At 43.3% G+C, this 23,621-nt stretch overlaps 1 protein-coding gene across 1 annotated transcript; it reads left to right on the top strand.

Moving 5' to 3' along the window:
- The first annotated feature begins 19,759 nt into the window (after positions 1-19,759).
- On the top strand, positions 19,760-22,264 carry LOC123188617 (growth-regulating factor 11). Its single transcript, XM_044600790.1, has 3 exons — positions 19,760-20,152; positions 20,972-21,196; positions 21,498-22,264. The coding sequence occupies exons 1-3, from the start codon at positions 19,897-19,899 to the stop codon at positions 21,812-21,814; spliced, it is 798 nt and encodes a 265-aa protein (XP_044456725.1). The 5' UTR covers positions 19,760-19,896; the 3' UTR covers positions 21,815-22,264.
- Positions 22,265-23,621: the final 1,357 nt, after the last annotated feature.

The raw sequence follows: 23,621 nt of genomic DNA, 5'->3' as shown, positions 1-23,621 counted from the left end.
GACGAATGCTCGCTATTTAAATAAACCGTAAAAACCGATCTATTTAAAAAACCGAATCTAAAAAACCGATCTAATTTTTTTTTAAAAAATGATGGCACGGAAGTCGAGGCGGCGACGAACCTCGGCGGCGGCGGCGGCGTCCGGCGGCGCGGGGCGGCGGCGCGGGCGGGGCGGCATGGGACAGCGGCGCGGGTGGCGGGGCTGGCTAGGGTTTTCTCCCGGGGGGCTGGGCCGGCGTATATCGCCTAGTCGGGCCAGAGTCCTAGTCGGACACGGCCCGTTAGGTCGGTTCGTTTTTTTTAAATAATTACGCTCGGAAGAAAAATAAAAAAAATACTAAACGGACTTCAAAAATTCTGAAATAGATTTTCTCGGGCTTCTAAAATCAAGCCGCACAAGGTGAACATTTATTTGGGACCTAAATGCAATTTTGAAAAACGCACTTTTTTCCTAAATTCAAATAAAATACTAAAAAACTCCAAAATAAAATCTTATTTGATTTTATTATTAAATCCTCAATATTTCTTTATTTTGGGAAAGTCATTTTATTCCCTCTCTCATATTTTTGTAATAGAAATAATTGATGATAAAATAAATAAAATCAAATGATCCTATTCTCAAAATTTGAGAGAACTAAAATATGAAAATAACGAAATCCCCAACTCTCTTCGTGGGTCCTTGAGTTGCGTAGAATTTCTAGGATCAACCAAAATGCAAAATAAAATATGATATGCAATGATGATCTAATGTATAACATTCCAAATTGAAAATTTGGGATGTTACAAACCTACCCCCCTTAAGATGAATCTCGCCCTCGAGATTCGGGTTGGCTAGAAAATAGGTGAGGGTGGTCCTTGAGCAAATCTTCCTCTCATTCCCAGGTGGCTTCATCCTCCGTGTGGTGGCTCCACTGAACTTTGCAAAACTTGATAACCTTGCTGCGGGTAACTCGACTGGCGAACTTGAGAATCTTAATTGGTTTCTCCTCGTACGTCAAATCGTTATCCAACTGAATAGTTTCCAAAGGCACTGTATCTCTCAATGGTATGTCAGCCATCTCCGCGTGACATTTCTTTAACTGAGAAACGTGGAACACATCATGAACTCCTGACAATCCTTCAGGCACTTCCAACTTGTAGGCCACTTCTCCCATACGCTCCAAAACTCGATACGGTCCTACAAATCGTGGTGCTAACTTCCCTTTTACTCCAAAATGCTTTGTTCCCTGAAGTGGAGATACTCGAAGATAAGCTCTGTCTCCAACTTCGTAAACTGTCTCCTTGCGTTTGGAATCTTCATAACTTTTCTGTCTGGACTGGGCTACCTTGAGCCTATCGCGAATCAACTTCACCTTCTGTTCAGACTCTTTAATCAAGTCAGGTCCAAACAACTGGCAGTCTCCAACTTCGTCCCATAACAACGGTGTCCTGCACCTCCTTCCGTACAGGGCTTCGAAAGGGGCCATCTTTAAACTGGTTTGGTAACTGTTGTTGTAAGAGAACTCTTCATATGGCAAATTGTCGTCCCAACTAGATCCGTAATCTAGCGCACAAGCTCTCAGCATATCCTCCAAAATCTGATTGACTCTCTCGGTTTGTCCATCTGTCTGTGGATGAAAAGTTGTACTGAATTCTAGCCTGGTTCCCAAAGTTTCGTGCAACTGCTTCCAGAACTTTGAGGTAAACTGGGTTCCTCTATCTGATACAATACTCCTCGGAACTCCATGCAAACATACGATCCTTGTCATGTATATCTTGGCCAACTTAGCACTGGTGTAAGTGGTCTTTACTGGGATGAAATGAGCTACTTTTGTCAATCGATCTACTACAACCCAAATTGAGTCATAGCCTGAATGAGTCCTAGGTAATCCCGTGATAAAATCCATGCCTAGCTTATCCCACTTCCATTTGGGTATCGGCAATGGTTGTAACACTCCTACTGGCTTCTGATGCTCTTCCTTTACTCTCTAACATACATCACAAACTGCTACATACTCCGCAATATCCTTCTTCATTCCAGTCCACCAGAAAATATCCTTCAAATCCAAATACATCTTGGTATTTCCTGGGTGAATTGAATATGGTGAATCGTGTGCCTCTTGCAGAATCAACTTCCTGATCTCCGGGTTATTGGGCACATAAACACGGTCTTCAAACCATAGGGTGTCGTGCTCATCCTCACGAAATCCTTTAGCTTTTCCTTTGCTCAGTTTCTCCTTTATAGCGGCAATCTTTTTGTCAGTTTTCTAAGCTTCCCTGATTCTATCCATCAAAGTTGACTGAATCTCCAATGCTGCTACATAGCCTCTCGGAACTATTTCTAAACATAGTTCACGAAGATTTTCTGCTAACTCCTTGGGTATTTCTCCCGTCATTAACGTATTGACATGGCTCTTACGGCTTAATGCATCAGCTACTACATTATCCTTTCCGGGGTGATAATGCAATTTCATATCATAATCCTTGATAAGCTCCAACCATCTCCTTTGTCTGAGATTCAACTCCTTCTGTGTGAAAATGTACTTCAAGATCTTATGATCCGTGTACACCTCATAATGGTTTCCGATGAGGAAATGCCTCCATGTTTTCAAAACATGCACTACGGCTGCTAACTCCAAATCATGCGTAGCATAATTCAACTCATGAGGCTTCAGTTGTCTTGAGGCATATGAAACAACTCTCCCTTCCTTCATAAGCACTGCTCCAAGTCCTCGACGTGAAGCGTCGCAATACACCTCATAATCTTTGGTCTGATCTGGCAAAATCAACACTGGTGAAGTAACCAAGCGTTTCTTCAACTCCTGGAAACTAGCCTCACATTCCTCCGTCCATATGAACTTGGTATCCTTCTTCAACAACTCAGTCATAGGCTTCGCAATCTTTGAGAAATTCTCAATAAATCTCCGGTAGTATCCTGCGAGTCCAAGAAAACTCTGGATCTCTCCAACTGTGGTTGGGGCTTCCCACTTGGTCACGGTATCAACTTTAGCGGGATCAACTGCTATACCTTCTCCAGATATAACGTGTCCGAGGAATCCTACTTCTTTCAACCAAAACTCACATTTGCTGAACTTGGCATATAATTGATGTTCTATGAGCTTTCCAAGTACCAAACGCAAATGCTCCTTATGCTCCTCCTCATTCTTCGAATAAACCAGGATATCATCAATGAACACTACGACGAACTTATCCAGAAACTCCATAAACACTTTGTTCATCATGTTCATAAAATAGGCAGGTGCGTTAGTCAGACCAAATGACATAATGGTATACTCATACAGCCCATACCTGGTGGTAAAAGTTGTCTTCGGAATATCCTGTTCTCGAATCTTCAACTGGTGGTATCCTGATCGCAGATCGATCTTGGAAAATACCATAGCTCCTTGCAATCGATCAAACAGATCATTGATCATTGGTAGTGGGTACTTGTTCTTGATCGTTACTTCATTCAATCCCCGATAATCTACAACCATCCTTAACGATCCATCCTTCTTCCCCACTAGAAGTACTGGCGATCCCCAAGGCGAAGAACTTGGGCGAATATATCCCTTATCCAGTAACTCCTTAATCTACTTCTTAATTTCCACCAAATCCTTTGTTGGCATCCTATATGGTCTCTTTGATATTGGCCCCGTGCCTGGCAATAGCTCAATCAAAAACTCAATATCTCTATCCGGTGGCATGCCTGGCAACTCCTCTGGAAATACTTCAGGGAAATCCCTTACCACTGGTACTTCCTCCTGCACAACTCCTGTTAAGCAATTTACTTGAGTCCTCTTCGGCACATGTCGGGATACATACTTGATCCTTCTCCCTTCTGGGGTGGTAAGCAAAATTGTTGACTTACTAGCGCATTCAATATTACCTTCATACTTTGATAACCAATCCATGCCTAATATCACATCCAATCCTTGCGATTCCAATACTATTAGGTCTGAGGGAAAAACATAGTTACCAATCCTTAATGGTAACCGATCACACCATAGACTAGCCACATACTCTGCTCCAGGCGAGGTTACTAACATGGGTGACCTAAGGGCTTGGGTTGATAGGTTATACTTATCCAAAAATCCCCTTGAGATGTATGAATGCGATGCACCAGTATCAAAAAGAATGAGTGCAGTAAATGACTTAACCAAAAACTTACCTATTACTGCATCGGGCTGAGCTTCAACCTCCTCCACGCTAACGTGGTTCACCTGTCCCCTGTTGAAAGGGTTTGGCTTCTTCCCAGAACTTCCATTGCCATTTTGGCCTTCAGGACATTCATTGGCATAATGTCCGGTCTTCAAACACTTAAAGCAAGTGACTTGGCTCAGGTCCTTCTTGGCTGGGGTTGATGGGTTGGTGCGGTTCTAGCTGTTGCTTCCTCCATTTCCATTACCATTCTTAGTGCCATTGTGATTGTGCGAGCTACCTCCTCCATGGGTATGCTTAAAATGTCCTCCCGGTCTAGGGGTAAAACGTGGCTTCTGCTGAGATCCAGAATTGTACTTCCCTTGTCCATACTTCCTCTTGCGATTCTCAATTTGCTGCTGCTTCCCTTCAATCATAAGAGCACGATCTACCAACTCCTGGTAGTTGTTGAAGGTTGCTACCATCAACTGCATGCTCAACTCATCATTCAGTCCTTCCAGAAACTTCTCCTACTTAGCTGCATCCGTAGCGACGTCATCTGGGGCATAACGTGCTAACTTACTAAATTCCTCCACATACTGGCCAACTGTCCGTCCTCCTTGGCGTAAGTTGCGAAACTCACGCTTCTTCATGGCCATAGCTCTTGCTGAAACATGTGCAGTACGAAAAGCGTGCTGAAACTGGTCCCATTGACAGTGTCGACTGGGAAAGTGGCTGTGAAATTCTCCCACCATGATGTTGTGGGTCCTTCTAACTGATGTGCGGCAAACTTCACCTTCTCCGCATCTGTGCATCCTGCTGTGGTCAACTCCCTAGCGGTCTTGCGGAGCCAATCATCTGCTACTATCGGCTCGGTGCTACTGGAAAGCACCAGCAGATTTATCCTAAGAAAACGGGCTAAGTGATCAATAGGTGGTGGTGGTGGTGGGTTGTTGTTGTTGTTCCCTTGATTCTGATTCTGGACTAGCAACTGCATCAATGTGTTCTGCTGCTGGATCAACTGGGTGAGCTCCGGTGGAAAGGCAAATCCGGGGTCACGTCTTGGAGGCATCTGAGGGTTTAAAAAAGATGAGATGTAAGAATAGAGGGGGTCTAAAGAGAAAACACTACCCATATGCACATGAGGCAAAATCAAACAATTCACTTCATTCAATCAAACAAGGGCATACAATCGATCTATCTATCGCAAAAGTGCTCGGAGTACTATATTTACATGGTGGACTACTACTATTGATGAGGTGGTCTACTAGAAATATTCTTCGGTTGTAGACTCCATGATATCTGCTCCAGCTTCATCAACATAGTCATCATCGCTACTATCTGGTTCCGAATCGGTGTCGTCGATGATGATGTAGTCTTCCGAGCTAATCTCCTTGGGTTCTTCGTCTTCATCTACTGGCGTAGGGCCTCCCATAAATATTCCAATCTTCTTGATCAGGTCGTCATTCTTCTCCACCAATACTTCAATTTTTTCTTCATAATCTTCACGTGTAGCCTTGAGTTCTTCTTCAGATCTATCATGTCGGCGCACATCTGGTTCTCCTGTCATCGAATGTGCTGGTTTAGCTCCTGGATAAAGGCTGCGATTGATCTATCTTTCCTGGTGTTGATCATCTCCCAGTGTTCATCTCGGTGCCCACAAATCTGGTAGATAGTATCCTTGAGATCCTTGTGGTAGACTTCTCCAATGCGTCCCATGGCGATGTGAGCTGCCATGCTCTGTCCTAGACTCCAAGTTGGTGCATCAAAAGAAAACTCTATGGGTTCAGTGACTGGCATGAACGTCCTTCCTAGAACTTGAACTTGAATCATCCAGCGCTCCTCTTCAGGTAAAGTGGCGTTGTAGGTTCCGGTGAAGCTTGGTACTCCTATGTTCAGGTATCTAGTGACTTCCTTCAAGCGATGTCCAAAGGGTGTATCTTCATCCGGTTGCGTGAACTTGTTCCTTGCATCCGCCATCCTAAAGAGTAGAAAAGATGAGAGGTCAGAAGAGAAGAGAGTGAATAGTGATCTAGGTCTTTTAGCTTAGTGGTCGTGTCCTACAGTCAGCGTGTGCTCTGATACCATCCCTGTAGCGACCAGACCTCAAACAGTCTGATCTCTGTGCTCCAGTGTCATCCCTGGATCAGTAATGCTGACACCACACAGTACTCGGAGGATTTATAGCAGAGTAGCAATCACACACTTATTACATCGAGTGTCTCAAAAGAGAACTTATTACAATAAATATGGCTTAAGGCCATCTAATAACGATAACAGCGAAAGGCTTGGAAGATAAGTGAGTCCATCAACTCCAACGGCATCACTGAGTATAGAACCACGACCTAAAACTCCTTAATCGTCATCTAAAAAGTCTGCAACATTAACGTTGCAGCCCGAAACGGGTCAGCACATGGAATATGCTGGCAAGGTAACACACAGAGAGTAATGGAATGAAACAGCTATACTATATGCATATTTGGCTGGTGGAAAGCTCTATGGTTATAGTTTTGCGTAAAGCCAATTTTTCCCTACTTCAAAGGAATAAAATTTATTTAACTATCATGGTAGTTGTTAAACATTGAGAATGGTTGACAACATTCTCAATCCCAATTACTCATCATCATTAAACATAACCCAACAAAATTAATTTAGAGTAACATGTTGATATTCACATGATAATCCAAGTACTAGATACTCAAGATGTCCATAACCGGGGACACGGCTAACCATGATTAGTTTATTACACTCTGCAGAGGTTTGCGCACTTTTCCCCACAAGACTCGATCGCCTCCGTTTGGTTTCTCGCACTACATGGTGTTTGAGAAGACGGATGACCGAGACATAGTCTTTCAGAAGCGCTAGCACCTTACGATCGGGTAGACCGTACCACCTACATCCCCTACATCTGCTAGTCTACCACTGTAAGAGTTCGCACAACTTAGTCAACTATGCTAGAGCCCATAATAGCTTGTGGCTGCACAAGGAAGTTTCTAGTATGAATAGTCTCATGATCTCTTTGAGCCTGGGTGGCGGTCCAAAAGAAAACAGGCAAGTCCTGGAATACCCAGGTGCCTCAATCCACCCAGATGTGTGTTTAAGTTGCCACCTTAGATAAACCATTAATTAACAAAACTCACATCTGTCATGGATATCTCTCACCCAATCCACGTCTACTAGCATAGCATGGCATAATAAGCAAACGTAGAAGTAACTCCCAAAGGTTTGATAAACAGGTAATAGGTTCTACCTCAACTACTTCCCATCCCACAATTTAATTAGATCCTAACCATGCAATGTGTGAGGATTGATCTAATGCAATAAAACTGGGTAGTAGAAAAGGTATGATCAAAGTGTTACTTGCCTTGCTGATGATCCGCGAAACCTAGAGATTCGAAGTAACACGCGGCGCACTCCGGGTATTCTATCGTAGACAAACAAACAAGCATACAATAAGTACTCATCTAATGCACAGGTAAAACTCAAATAAGAGATCTAACCAGAAGGTTCAACTTAAGAACTCCGGTTGGCAAAAAGAATCAAATCGAACAAAGCAACGAAGTCAAACGGCGAAAGAAAACAACTTCGTTCTACAAATCTGGATCTAGGGCAAATTTTACAGTAGAAAAATCTTGTTTAAGTTGGTTAAACGGATAGAGGGTTTCGAGAAGAAACTCTAGGCGCTTGAATCGCCTGATTCCGATAAACGAGCGAAAAGTTATACTAAAAAGAAAATCGGATCAGGAATCGCGATCAGAAAAATCGCGGATTTAATCCGAGAAAAAGAAAAACGACGAACGCTCGCTAGAACGAACGAACGCTCGCTATTTAAATAAACCGGAAAAACCGATCTATTTAAAAAACCGAATCTAAAAAAACCGATCTAATTTAAAAAAAAAACCGATGGCACGGAAGTCGAGGCGGCGGCGAACCTCGGCAGCGGCGGCGTCCGGCGGCGCGGCGGGCGGCGGCGCGGGTGGCAGGGCTGGCTAGGGTTTTCTCCCGGGGGCTGGGCCGGCTTATATTGCCTAGTCGGGCGAGAGTCCTAGTCGGACACGGCCCGTTAGGTTGGTTCGTTTTTTTAAAATAATTACGCTCGGAAGAAAAATAAAAAGAAATACTAAACGGTGTCCAAAAATTCCGAAATAAATTTTCACGGGCTTCTAAAATCAAGCCGCACAAGGTGAACATTTATTTGGGACCTAAATGCAATTTTGAAAAACGCACTTTTTTCCTAAATTCAAATAAAATACCGAAAAACTCCGAAATAAAATCTTATTTGATTTTATTATTAAATACTCAATATTTCTTTATTTTGGGAAAGTCATTTTACTCCCTCTCTCATATTTTTGTAATAGAAATAATTGATGATAAAATAAATAAAATCAAATGATCCTATTCTCAAAATTTGAGAGAACTCAAATATGAAAATAACGAAATCCCCAACTCTCTCCGTGGGTCCTTGTGTTGCGTAAAATTTCTAGGATCAACCAAAATGCAAAATAAAATATGATATGCAATGATGATCTAATGTATAACATTCCAAATTGAAAATTTGGGATGTTACATAGATTTCCTAATTTGCGCAAATCAAAGCTAATGTCACGTGCTGATGGTCCTTTTAAGGTGTTAGAGAAAATAAATGATAATGCATATAAACTTGAGCTGCCTGCAGATTTTGGGGTTAGTCCCACTTTTAACATTGCAGATTTGAAACCTTATTTGGGTGAGGAAGATAAGCTTTCATCGAGGACGACTTCATTTCAAGAAGGGGAGGATGATGAGGACATCAATAACATTGTTACACCCACAGCCCCTGCTGCTATACATACTGGACCAATTACTAGAGCTCGTGCATGCCAATTGAATTATCAGGTACTTTCGTTTCTTGGTAACGATTGTAATGTTCATGAGAATATGATGCTGCCTAAATTGGATACATTTGTTTTGGGGCCTAGCTTGGACAAGAAAGATGAACCTTGGAGCAAGGTCAAGCATGGAGATGATGGCATGCGCAAGGGGAACAAGAACGGAGTTACAAGTGATGATTCCAGGACTTTGAAGCCACCATAAAGAGTGCATGAAGCCTTGGACGAAATATACAAGATGCCACTTCATAAATTTCGTCCAGAGGCTATTCTAGGTGTTGCGTCACCTTATTTTTGGGCCAGGCCCATGTAATTTCGAAATACTTGATTATAGGCAGTTTTTAGAGTCCGTATGTGTGGGGAAATAAGAGTTGAGGTTGGTTTCGGACTCCTCCTCCAAGGGCCACGAAATTCCCCCCTCTCTCCTCCATATATACAGCCCTTAGGGCATCGTTTAGACTTTGGGTTTTGTTTAGATTAAAAGTTCGCCATAGCTGCAACTTCACGTACTTTGTTTGTGTTCAATGACTAGACAAAGATGTCACAGAACCCCACCTTGATCAATAAAGCTTTCATCTTATATTCGCAATATCCAGATTGCAATCTCAGTTTCTTGTTTGTTCTTCATTTGCTCACATGAAACATACCCTCATGGTCAAGTTAATCATGCTCCGGCATGGTCAATAACCCCTCGGAAGTTGCTTTAGCGATTGCTAAGGCACGACGTCTCGTACGTTCGTAGTCGGATCGTCAAGGTCGACTCCCACAGAAAACGATAGCCACTGTCTCATCGAAGCATCGGACACCTTCGCCTCTATCATTTTGCAATGACATCTTGTTGCAAGACATTATATATGTGAATTATGCAATGCTATCTTGTTGCAAAGCATTATGTATGTGAATTATGCAATGCCATGCTGTTTAGCGAAGCGTCATATATGTGAATTATATCATGCCATCCTTTTTTGTATTACTCATTGCATTTGTCGACAATGTTTGTATATTCAACTGCTCTTCCTGTGCATCAGCCATTTGAATTGGTGATGGAGAAATCTGGAGTGAAAACAAGGTTTTCAGAGCAGACAATGTTACCTGCTGAAGCAGATATCTTGCTGGTTACAGATAGCTTCTCAGAGGAGGATTCAGAGGCAGATGACCAGTCCTATTATCCCCCTGAGGTGTATGCTCAAACTTGGCAGGGTTATATTATTCATATCATGCATATGTTGTCTTGCAATGCTTAGTTTTTACATCATATACACAATATTGAATGCCATCTCCTTAGTTGACACATCATATATGTGATTGCCCTATGCTCACTTTGCTTAGTATAAATCATATATTTGAATTATATCATGCCATGATGTTTACATAGACAGCATGTATCTGAATTATGGCATGCCAACCCATTTTCTAAAGACATAATATAGTTATATCATCTCATCATGTTTATATAGTCATCATATTTTGAATTATGTCATTCTATCCGTGAATTATATCATGCCATCATGTTTCCATAGATGGCATGTGGCATGCCAACCACTTTAATAGACACATCGTATAGTTATATCATGTCATCATGTTTACATAGTCATCATATTTTGAAGTATGTCATATGTCCTGTTTAGTTAGCCATCATACATGTGAAATTGTGTCATGCTATCCTGTTTAATTAGCCATCATATATGTGGAATTATGTCACGCTACTCTGTTTGGTTAGACAACATAAATGTGAATTATTTCATGCCATGTTTTCTTCCCTACTATCCATTGCACATGTCTATCTTACAATGTTTGTGCATTCAATTACTTTTCTTCTTTATCATCCATTTGAATTGGAGGGGGTGATGGCAGTATCTATGGGAGTAAAAACACGGTCTTTAGAAATGATCATGCTACCTGTCGATGCAGATAGAACCATGGTTGTACTTGCCCAAGAACCAGCCCCACCACACATAACCCAGACTCATGCAGATTGTACCCCTACCCAGTTGGATAGAGAGCCATCTACACCCCTTCTAACCCCAACCCCAGCAGATAGTAACCCAGTTCTAGTTGACACAACACCGTCTCCACCAAAGAGCACCCAAACACGAGCAATTAGTAAGGCAACTGCAGTGCTCAAAACACGAGGACCACCACTCTGAACCCCAAGTCAACGCTTAAAGCAGAAGAAGGATTGTTCTCAGATCAGGTTCCATAGCTATGGTTCATACTCCTTTACTCTTGCATCATTGTATTTACTCATACCAACTAATTTCAAATTTGAAGGATGCAACTGAAACTCCAATGGCGCAACAGGTATGTTTTAAACCTGTTTCTTTAATGTGTTTGCTGTTGCAAATTTCTCTATGTTGATTTATGTTTCAATTGAATAAATAGTTATGTTTTCATGCCATGCACATTACAAGTGTTGTTATTGTTGTGTAGTTTCCCACACTTATATTCTGTTTATGTTGCTTTGTCTTAAATAGATATGATTTGAACTATCTCTATCTTGATTTGGCAACATAAACTAGAATGATATAGACCATACAATGATCATACTACATAGATATATGTTTGTTTCATGTTGTTATCATGTCCACCCTACTACTGAGCTGGTTTACCAAAATGAGTTTCATATACAACATGGTAAACCTGTGATGTGTCTGTTTGTTTCTCTTTTAGAATGCGGATAAAATATTGGAGAAGATTAACCCGTTATGCAATGGTAAATGAAGTAATGCAGATAAGGTTCAAGATAGTGAGACATCCCTATTGGTCTCCAAGAAAGATGATAAAACCTATATTGAAGACACTGAGACAACCCCAAAGTCCTATCTTGATGTAGTATTCGAGTTACTGGCCACAACTGCTGGCACCAGCTCTTCGAACTCGCTGCCTGAATCCGTTCGGCTTCTTGAGTCTCAACTTCAAGTTGAAATAAATTGATCAAATGTTCTGCGACATGAAGCCGAAGGACTGAGGAAATCCCTGCAGAATTCAGATGCATACTTTCTAGTGCAACATCAAGCGCTAGAAGATTTAAGAGCCAAACAAGAGAAAGTTAATAAGCTTGCTAAGCATCTTGCCAGCATTATGGGTACCCAAGATATTGTTTCTTGAGATCTTCTAAAGTGGTTTCAGTTCTGGACTTGTTTTGCTGCGGAGTTTATTTGCACTAGTCGCCAACTTTGACAACCTGTGTATGTGATATACTGCTTTGTTCCCTATATTTTCCCTGGTGGCGAACTTTGATGCCCAGTGGATGTAATATGTGTAATAGTCGTGATAGCCAAGCATAAGTTGCTTGCTTATTTATTTCCTTGTTGTCTTGTTTATTTGTTTGCTTGTAGTTAGTGCAGTTCTTTTTCCGTGGTTTGCTAGTGGCCGTAATAACCTATTTTTTAAAACTAGGCCACAATAACCATGGGCTCCATATTTAATGTAGTGACCATGGGCCTCCTACAGGCCGTAGAAACAATGGGCCTTCTATAGGCCGTAGCATCAATGGGCCTTCTACGGGTCGTATGGTTGATTGGCCAAACATGGGCCAATAACGGACCACATTATGGGCTGTAAAATGGGCTAGAGTTGGAATCGTCCGTTCATGGGCTGCCCATAACGGGCCGTCATTAATTGGCCGTATTTGATGACGCTACGAAAACGCCCAATGGCGGGCCACAAACGGGCCGACTATAACCACGAGCAGAATTTGGCCCACAAGCAGAAAAGGCCAATAACGGGCCGTACGTAACCGAATGTTGGAAATGAGCCCAAGAATAAATGGGCCCTGAGAAGGCCAAAAGATAACACATGCTGGAAATGGCTCAATTGAATAATGTGCCGTTAATGGGTATAAAGCGATACAATGTTCATTACGGGCGGCCGTTAAATGGGCCAAGAGTTACAAAGGGCCTCATATGGGCTGAAAGACGTCATGGGCCATACATGGCCCGGAAGTTACAACGGGCTAGAATCATATTGGACGGCCTAGATGACGCTACTAGGCCTAATTCGGATAGGCCGTAACGGATTGTGAGTTAGCGGGTTGTAAATGGGCTATATGCGAATAGCCCGTTAACAGGTTTTCCGTGGGCCGGCCCACTACCATTTGACCAAGTCAAATGGGTCGGCCTTTTCACCGGAATGGGCCTCTGTTGGGACGTGCCACGTGTCGACGTATCATAGGCGCCTCCGGTCCAATGAGTGGATGACATCTGTCCCTATGGTGAGCCGACACGTGGTTCCTTTGGCCATTGAGAATTTTACACGTAGAAAATCCCTATTTGTCCGGGCTGTTAATGGGTTAATCGGATCCAAAATCGGACCCGATAGCTTAAGGGCGACCCGTTACGGTGGATGCCACGTGTCGGTTACCCTTGACGAAAGCACTTCCATGACGCGCCATTTATCGCCATGGAAGTGGACACTTCCGTGATGATAATTTTGCTAATGTTATGGAACACTTCTACGACAGCACATGCATGACTATCTTGATTTTATCATAAAATCGTCATGGATGTACATGCATGACACAAAACGTGACCTACTATGACAAACACATATCATCATGGAAGTGGTTTTTTTGTAGTGGTGGTCAATAACCTCTCGGAGTTGGTTTAGCGGTTGCTAAGGTGCAACATCGTGCATGTTTGTAGTTGGATCATCAAAGTAATCTCCACTAAATCGATAGTTATCATCTCATCGAAAGATCGGGACACCCTCGCCTCTATCAAGTGGTATCAGTTTTCAGTTTGCTCGGTGAGAATTTCCAGTTATCCGTAGATTAGATTTTATTTTCTTACGTACTGTCCAAGAAAAAGCCATAAAAAGTTAGATATATTCATCCTTTATCCAAGCCAGTCTGAGCCGTTGCAATTTTCTTTTCACTGTTTGCATAGTTGAATTATCGGTTGCATTGTCTTGTCGTGTCGAGTTGCTGGTCTTAGTGTCTAGCTCGTTTAGAGTTTCGAGTTTTGTTCACATTAGTCACGTCGCTGCTACATTATTATCCCTTCTGCTGTCCACCACCCCGTCCATCAATTTCCACCACGTGCTACCCATCGTTTGTTGTCATAATCATAGTTGAGGTCGTTCACATCTTCGCTTGATCCAATCTGCATCGTATCTAGTTTGTCTTGGAAAGAGGGAGAGAGAAAAAAAGAGAAAAAGGTAAAAAATAAAGTGAGAGAAAAAGGAGAGAAATAAAAGAAAAAAGTGTGAGAAAAAAAGAGAAAAAAACAAAATTCAGATCTATCTAGACTCAATCTCGTACCTGAATTTAGATTTGAATCTGTTTTGCGCACTGTTCAGTAAAATAGGCATATCTTCCTCATACGAAGTCTGTTTTGGCACGACGAGTACTCAAATTAAATCTAGCGATGAGCCACTTCTGAATAGTTGCAGAAGCTATTTCACACCTCAAAATTGGCTTCGAAATAGGACTTTTTACCCTCCGAAGTTCGCAAACACAGCTTGTTCCAGTTTTTAGGCCGGTTTTAGAATTCTTTTTGACTCTTCATATCAACTTGGAATCTAGTAATTCTTTTTGCATTGGAAAGTTTGAGTCAGTAGCATTTTGTAGAAAAATTATCAGAAAATTGGCACAAACTTTTGCAAAGGAAAGTTGGAGGGAGAGTTGTTGGTATATCCTGCTTGGCAGTTGTTTCTCACCATTATGTTTATCGCCGTTGTGATCTTTACTTATATCTTGCTGTCCAGAGCTACTTCATATCCTTTATTGATGCTAGTTGTGCTACGTCATGACCACATTAGTGTTCTAGGCTCGCGTCTCTGGTCCGGTCTAGCCTAGGACAAGCACAATACCGTCGTTGAGTGTTTATTCAATATTGCATCTCTAAATTGATTATTGCTAATATTTTGCTACCAAATATTTAAGCCTTCCACGCTCCACATATTTCTACACTGTGTATACGTGTGTTCCCCTAGCAATCTCTTTACTTAATGTTTGGAGTTATTTGACACCGCTGATTGCTTGTCGTCACCTACTTCATGGTAAGAACTTGTAAGATATTGATTTTTGCTCTACTGTATGTGCTTTACTACCACATCCTAGTAGTTTATAGGAACATTATACTTGGATTTTGTTTCTTGTTTCTACTAATCATGACAGGTTTCGGAAATAGATGTTCTTGGACGACGGATACATCTTCACCATCACGAGAGGTGGGATAACACACACAAGCACATGGTCAGGTTATCTCTTTACCGTCATTTGAGGGTAGATTTAATCCTTCTTTTTATCTACCTTGGGAGCTTGAAGTAGAACAAGTTTTCAGTCACCATGATTTTTCTGAACTTGAGAGAGTACGAGCTGCCACTGGTGCATTTACTGGTTTTTCTTCTGTATGGTGGAGTGTACATTGTAAGAAAAACATTGATAACCAACCCACAACTTGGAAAGATTTGAAAGCTGTAATGAGACAACAATTTTTTCCTCCTTACTATCGTCATGAATTGCTTTGCAAATTGGAACAATTAAAACAAGGTAGTAACAATGTTCATGTTTACTACCAAGAGTTCAAATCTTATATGCATCATTGTGACATAGAAGAATCTGAGGAAGATATAATGAATAGATTTTTTGGTGATTTGAACCATGATATTCGCACAAGATTTCTGTATATTCCTCGTTGCATTACTAGTATGTATGTCCGTGCTTGTACCTTTGAGAGACAAATACAGGAGGATGCAATGGTTGACTACAACAACAACTATTCCAGTTCATGCACACCAGCATCGGTTGGTTCCTCCACCATTGTACCTACTAGAGCAGCCACACCTCAGATTGTGAGCGTGACAACATCTCAAGTGTATGGTACATTGTCATCATTCATACCTACATCAGCTACGTATTTGCAACAAGGTAACAATAAAGGTATTGATGATATAACTTCACATGAGAATGATGCATGCCTAGTTAACTTGAATGCATCACGTGTACATCATGTGTTGAGTTGCCTGTTGATTTGAGCACCCCACATATTTTAGATAATCGTGTTACTGTCATGAATGCGTCATGTGATCAAACAACTGAAATATCAACAATTTTGAGTGGACCCATTGAATTAACTGTTGATGCAAAAAAACCAATGTTTAATCATTTTGGTATGACCTCTAATCTTGGTGATGATTCTGTGTCAAATGACTTATTGCATGTTTGCTGATTTAAGCATGTTGTAGCATGTAAATTTGATGCAATTAAGGTTTATTCACCAATGTTGGGATGGTTTAATGATGAACATTGTCAATTTTTTAATATGAATAAGAGCTTCACTTATATGTGCAAACTGAGTTGCAATATTTCCATGCCTTCTACTTCTTGTGATAATATTTTGGCTTTATATTTTATAAACTATGAAAGTTACTCATGTATACATGTGTCATATGTGCAACAACCAAGGGAAGTAAAAATGGATGACATATACATATATAACATGTACACCTTGGCTCTTTTGTTGTCCACATTCGCCGAGGACGGCTTTGTTTTCAAGAAGGAGAGGATGAGAAGGATATGCCTACCTTGAATACGACCAAAAATGTTGCATACATGCATATTTGTGAGGTGATTTCTAATGCAAACTATGCAATAATTTATTTATGTTATGCAGGACAAAAATACTTCATAGACTTTTGTGTCGTAATAATTTATTTATGTTATGCAGAACAAAAATACTTCACAGACTTCTATGTCATGCCTAATTGCAGGTGTATGTGACATTTCTACAATCCACATATGAAGATAAGGGAAAAAGAGAAGTTTAGGTGTTGTTCAAAAAGTCCTCTCATGTCATTTTTGGGCCAAGAGAAGATAGAGTCCAAGTCTCTCATGTTCTGGACTCAGATTTGGACTGCACAAACATACCTGACTCAAAATGCCAAGATCTCTTTCATCCGGATTTTGAATTAGGTGATTCTTTTTTTCTTGGAAAGTAGATTTTGTGCTATTTCCAACCCAATTGGATTCACCTTCATATTCGTCCGGAGCGTTGAGATATTGACGAAACAATCTGACTCTGCAGGAGAATTCGAGTCAAACTACAAGTCCAAAAGTGTTGCATCATCTCACTTGGGCCCATGGGCCTTGTACGACCCAGGGTTAGTTTTAGGCTGCCTTGGGACGTCCTCCCACCTCCTTGGCCGCCACCCCTTGCTCCTATATAAGTAGATCAATCTAGTAGCTTTTTCCTTGGGATTTGTTTAGTTAAAAGTTAGCCAACGCAACTTCGTGTATTTCGTTTGTGTCCAACGACCAGACCAGGACCGCTTTCGGATCCTGGCCATTATCAATACTTCATCGATATTTGCAATATTCAGATTGCTTTATCATATTCTTTCTTGCTCTTTGATTGCTTGCAGGAATAGACCTTCGTGGTCAGGTTGATTGTGCTCCAGTGTGGTCAATAACCTCTTGAAGTTGGTTTAGTGATTGCTAAGGCGCAACGTCGTGCATGTTTGTAGTCGGATCATCAAAGTCATCTCCACATTATCATCTCATCGAAAGATCGAGAGACCCTTGCCTCTATCAAGCCCCCCGTGAAAAACTCTGGAGCACCACCACCCCAACTGCCTGGGATCCTTTGGTGAAAATCCAACTACCCCCAAATAACCTATGAACTGAAAATCCCCGCGAGCATAGCCTCGATTTGGTGCATGTACCCCCATGAAAATGATTTGCTTCGTGGTCTACATCCACCGCCATTCCTTGCGTCCTCCCGTGGCTGTTGATGACGACGAGGTGTCGGCAAAGAAACCCCACTAACCACGTGATGTGCGAGCGAAAAAATGTCGGAGAAACTGACCTCAAATCATTGATGGAGAGGGATCTCTCCTCTTCGGTCGTCCTTCGCCTCGCGCAAGCCACCATCTTCCCTCACTTCCTTCTCCTTCCGTCCATGCGCGCGACTCCTATCCCATCAAAACTGCTCGAATCCTCCCGCCTCCGCCGCTCCGCCACTCCGTTGGTCCGTTACCTTCTCCGCTGCTTAATCTGTCACCTCGGCCACGCTCGCCGTGAAGCTCTATGGATGAGGGATTTGTGGATTTCTCTCCCCCTCTTGTCGCCGGACAGAGAGGGAGTGGGTAAGGGGAATGAGGGGACTGGAAAAAAACCGGGCGTGTCTTCCCAAATTTCCAAGGGGAAGCAACAAAAAACCACTGTCTCGTTCCTGTCCACTTGGTCGGTCCACCTCTCCACGTGTCTCGATATTACAATAGATGGACGGTTCTTGTGCGGCCGCTCGAGCGCGCTTGATAACGCACACGCACGGCGCAACATTTGGGTTTACTTAGTGCAATGTTTGGATGGCTGGATCGCATATGTGTGTCCACGGACACATAGCGTGTCTTTATTTCTTAACACAGTACAGATGCAAAAGCGCTCATACATATGCGCATACACTCACCCATATGAACGCGCACCCTACCCCTAGGAGCTCCTTCGAGAGACTGAGCCGATATATCATTTTTAGATTTACGAAATCATTTAGATGCCTCGTCGTCGATGGGAACACTTTCTCCCACTGAAAACGCATTGCCAAAAGGCCTAAAATAAATCCAAGAATAATGCAAGCACATGCCCGAGATGCCCTGGGTGCACATAACAACTTTGGGTCCCTAAAAAAGAAAACTTTGGGTCCCATAATTTTTTTTGGGATAATTAAAATTGTGCCCTTAGTTGTGTCCCACTCGATTGATTTGCCCCTAATTTTGAAAAACATATGGTCTTGCCCAAGTGCGTTTGGTCCCCTTGTGTTTTTGCCCTTCTGTCCCAATTCCGTCTAGTCAAAGGCGTTTGACTGCTAGGGGGACTTTTTCCTGGACCTTTTTGCCCTCGCAGCTTGGTGCTTCCCCAGCCAACCATCACCACATCGGCTTGTCATGGCCCAGATCCGGCCCTCCCGGCCCGGTTCCTTCCTCTCTCCCATGGGTTCTCTCTCTCCCATAACTCCTCTCTCTCCCTCGGATGTGCAGAGCGCCGCTGCCGCCACCCTTGGAATTCGCCTCCGTCGCTGGATCTTCTACCCTGCCTCGGCCACATCCACATCCCCGCAGTGCCTCGCTGGTCCGGTCGCCGGAGCACCCGCACCTTTGCCTCTCTGCCTCGCAGCCACACCGGGAGCCCTGCATCATGCGATGCCGTCAAGGTCGTCGTCCAGCTAGGTGGCCGAGGTAGGTGGCCGGAGTGCCCGCGCCTCCTGCAGCCAAATCGGCCGGAGCCACCAAGACAAAGCAGATCGAGGGATCAACGGCGGCACTGATCCTGGGGCATGGGGGCGGCAACGTGATGCAGGGGAGGCCTGGATTGGTGCGAGGCCTGGGGACGCGACAAAGACGGCGGATCCGGCGTGGGAGGCATCGGCTGGACTGGATCCGGCCGGATGGAGGTCGGGGAGGGACTGGTAGTCAGCGGTGGGGCGTAGGGCGCCATGGCCAGGATGGAGGTCGGGGATGAGTTGGGTAGGAAGAAGATATGAAGAGGGAAGGCTTCTTTTATTTTGTATTTAATTGGGTCCCACATGTAAGTGTAACTTGTTTTTTCTTTGATTTTTCACTGAACCTGTAAGGAGGGGCAAAATGGTCTAGAAAAATGTCTCCCTAACAGTCAAACGCCTTTGACTGGACGAAATTGGGACGGAAGGACGAAAACACAAGGGGACCAAACGCACTTGGGTAGGACCATGAGTTTTTCAAATTCAGGGGCAAATCAGTCGAGTGGGACACAACTAAGGGCACAATTTCAATTATCTTGGTCCCCGATAACACACATACCCCCCCCCCCCCCCCAATCTTTTGTCACGTCCTTCTCCTTCCCCCTCAAAGCGAAAGCTCCGTATCGCCGGCCTCCCCCCCGATCCAATCCCAAAGATACCTTTTGCCCTCTTCTCTTGCGCGGCCCTTTCGCTACCATGGCGGCGGAAGGGGAGGACAAGAAGGATGCTAATTCCGTTGGAGGCGGCGGCGGCGGCGGCGAGAACACCCTGGAGGCGGCGGAGGAGGCGATTCTGCAGGCGGTAGGGCAAGAGCCCGGTCAAGAATTGGAGGGCGAGGTGGAGGAGAGCGCAGATCGAGAGGGGAACGGCGACGACGCTGGGAAGGAAGATAGTGGGTGTAAAGATCTGGTCCTGGTAGAGGACCCTGTCCTGGTCGAGGATCCAGAGGAAGGTACCTGTACTTCTCTGGCGGTCGCATGCAAGAACTTGTTCCGTCCATCGTTAATCACGCAAGAAACTTTTCTGTGCTGTTATTTGGCTCTATTAGCTGACTGTTGGTAGTGTTCAACTGTAAGATGCAATAATACAATAGAAGTTCTATGGTGTTTTTGCGTAGGAATAGTTGCAGAAGAAACAGTATAGCTGGTTTCGGATGGTGCTAATTTTTAATTTAACAATTAACTATACAAAGGATGCTTTGTTATACAAGGACAAATAGTGTCTCTTCAGTTTTCCACGCTGTATATATATAATACGTTGTTCATTTAACTACGCACATAGGGGTGCCTTTCTTTTTTGCTAGTTATTTTGGGATTTAGTTTATTTTTGTTTCTTTATGGCTGTTTGAAGAGAATTATTTAGTTGCTAAGAAGAAAGAAATGACATAAAGCTTGAGGGGTTTCTTGTTTGTCAGATATTTTTATTTTCCAGTTTATTGTCAGGCATGTTTTTTTTTTGCTTCCTGTCGTTCTTAACTCCTTTGCATTGTACATTGACTTACAATTTAGCAAGAAACTGTATGTTTTCAGGATTCCGCTACAAATCTGACGTCGGGTTCTTTAAGCATGGAAAATCTGATTTATTCATTGTTATGCTAGCTTTTCTTAATACTGACGATGCACAAAACATTAGATTTTGGGTTTACCATTGCTTCGCTGTCATTGTTGTCTTTATGTACAAGGCCGAGCTATGTAAGTGTCGAGTAGATTTCTGTACTGCACATAATACTTACTTGAGCCCATTAATTTGTTTGTATTTGTTTGGTTGACAGCGGTAGCAACTGCAGCACTTCAGGAAGAAATGAGAGCGCTTTTCGCGTCTGTCCCTGAAGGTGCTGGGGCATCATTTACTGCGATGCAGCTGCAGGAGCTAGAGCAGCAGTCTCGTGTATACCAGTATATGGCTGCCCGTGTGCCTGTGCCTACCCATCTCGTCTTCCCCATCTGGAAGAGTGTTACCGGTGCATCCTCTGAAGGCGCGCAGAATTACCCTACATGTATGCCCTTGTAATCTGTGTCATCGTTGATATGTTCCTTGATGTCAGAATTTATTGAATATTTGGTAGATATCAGAAAATATTCATATTAGTTGATTGCGGTATCTAGGGCAGTGCAGTAAGGTCCTTGGATGTCATACCTAGTTGGTTTTATAGCAAATAAAAGCTCCAACGACATGCAATAGCTGTTGAAATGATGGGAATGATCAAGAACCCCCTGAAAAGTTGGACATTTCTTATTCATTTATTTTTCAGAGCTATTTGAGGCTTTCTAACTGATTTGTATTGCTGGACTGGGCAGTGATGGGATTGGCAACACTCTGCTTGGACTTCGGGAAGAGCCCAGAACCAGAACCAGGAAGGTGCCGGCGAACAGATGGAAAAAAGTGGCGGTGCTGGAGAAAAACAATCCCAAACGAGAAATATTGTGAACGCCATATGCATCGTGGTCGCAAGCGTCCTGTACAGGTTATTGTTGAGGATGACGAGCCTGATTCCGCATCAGGGTCAAAATCGTCATCTGGCAAAGTCACTGAAGGAGGCAAGAAGACTGACGACAAGAGTTCAAGTAGCAAGAAGCTTGCAGTGGCAGCACCAGCTGCTGTGGAGTTTACATGATTGATGATGCAGCATTTGGAAGGTGCAAGAAGAGCGTAACCGCCATGGCAATTAGAGTTCCGTTATTGTAATCCTCAAAAGACTTTAGTGTTGTCTAGCTATAACCTCATTAAGCAAGCAAAATGTCTTGTCGGAAGAAGCCACAAAAACCCCTATTTAGCTGTCACTGAATCTTTCAGTTTAGGTGTATAGTTTGAATTAGCTTGGTCGTGCTTTCGGCCTTTGGGCAGGTGATGCGGCATAATTGGATAAGTCTTCCCTCACTGATAAGTCGCATTGTGACTCAAGAAACTGGTGGATGAATCTGCAGAGAGTAGATACTATTTGTTGTGTGCTTTTATTGGCCTTCACAATTGTGTTGTTTGTCAGTTGCATAACAATTGGAAGATCCATACAATTTTAGACCCTATGGAGATTCAGTTATGAGAATACATATCTTTAGTTTCAACATGCTATTTGTTAATGTAAGTTCTAACAACCTGAGGTGCTCTGATATGATTTGAATGCATGTGTGATGTAATGATGTGCTAATGGATACTGCTAAGGATGTTTTGATGCTTCCACTGATTGGTATTTGGTCTATCATTGGATAATGTCTGGGTACTAATCAAATGGCGGTGGAGCCATTTGAATTTCAGTTTGCATGGTTGAATTCCTCGGAGGCTTTCTTATACTTAATAATCAAATGATATGATATCACTCTTTTTCTTAGATTGATCGCTAGAGTTAATGGAATCATCAGGATCTATTTTTATGCCCGGTACTAGTTGATTCCCAGGTAATGAAGCCTGATTTGATTTCCAAATGGCCGCGTGGGGCAAGACATGTGGTTGCATTGAAAGATTTCATTTTTATTCCAGAACCTTAGGCTCAATCTGTTAAGTACTCCCTCCGTCCCAAAAAACATGTCGTGATGTCATTTTTTCAGTTTAGTCCTTGTCGTTCTCCTGACCAAACTCGCTGTCCTCGTCCTTCCTCAGCCTTCTCCGACGCCGGCCGATTTGGTCGCCCCGCCCACGCCGCCTCCGCCTTGCTTCCCTCCCGCCTCCCCACACCGGCGCCTTGTTCCCCTCCCCTCCGACCGCCGCCTCGTTCCCCTACGCCCGCCGCCTTGTTCCCCTACGCCCGCCGCCCGCGAAGGTTCAATTTTGGAGACCACCGTCTGCAATCCTCGCTCTCCTTCCGCCTGCGCTCGTCGTGAATCACCTCCTCACTGTCGACCATGAAGCTCGCCCCTCCATGGACGCCGTTGACCCGAGCACTGGGAAGCACGGGTGTCCCTTCTCCAATCCGCAGACGGTGCCTTCCACCAGCGGCGCTCCGTTCGACGGAGCCGTCCTTCCCCGAGGGTGGCGAGACGGAGCTGGCACTGCCCTTCGTCGACCCCCTCCTCGCCGTATGGCTGCCTCGCCGCCCAGCAGCCACCACCACTGTCCACCTGGCCGTCAACCTCATCCACTACTACAGAGCGAAGGTGAGGATGCTTGCCTGAATCCCCAAAATGTCAAAAATGAAAATTTTAGTACTGTACTCACATGTGAATCACTCCATTTTGGGCAATTTTTGTGGAATTTTGAAACATGTGTGTGTGGTGTAGGAAAAAGCTTAGACTTGCTCTTAGTGGATCAGAACATGCTGTTAGGAAGTCTAAGTTTACTCAAGGCCTTGTTGTTAATGCATCTTTAACTGAATTTACTTAAGGCCTTTTTAACTGAATTTCCCTTACTGCAAGTGCTCTTCAAGTCCCATTTGCTCCTTCGTAAACCCAAGGATTGCAACATAAAGATACTCCTACTTCTTCCTACTT

Source organism: Triticum aestivum, chromosome 2A (genome assembly GCF_018294505.1).
Source record: "Triticum aestivum cultivar Chinese Spring chromosome 2A, IWGSC CS RefSeq v2.1, whole genome shotgun sequence".
Taxonomy (NCBI): Eukaryota; Viridiplantae; Streptophyta; class Magnoliopsida; order Poales; family Poaceae; genus Triticum; species Triticum aestivum.
The sequence above is the reverse complement of the archived record's forward strand: the minus strand, read 5'-3'. Positions and strand labels throughout refer to the sequence as shown.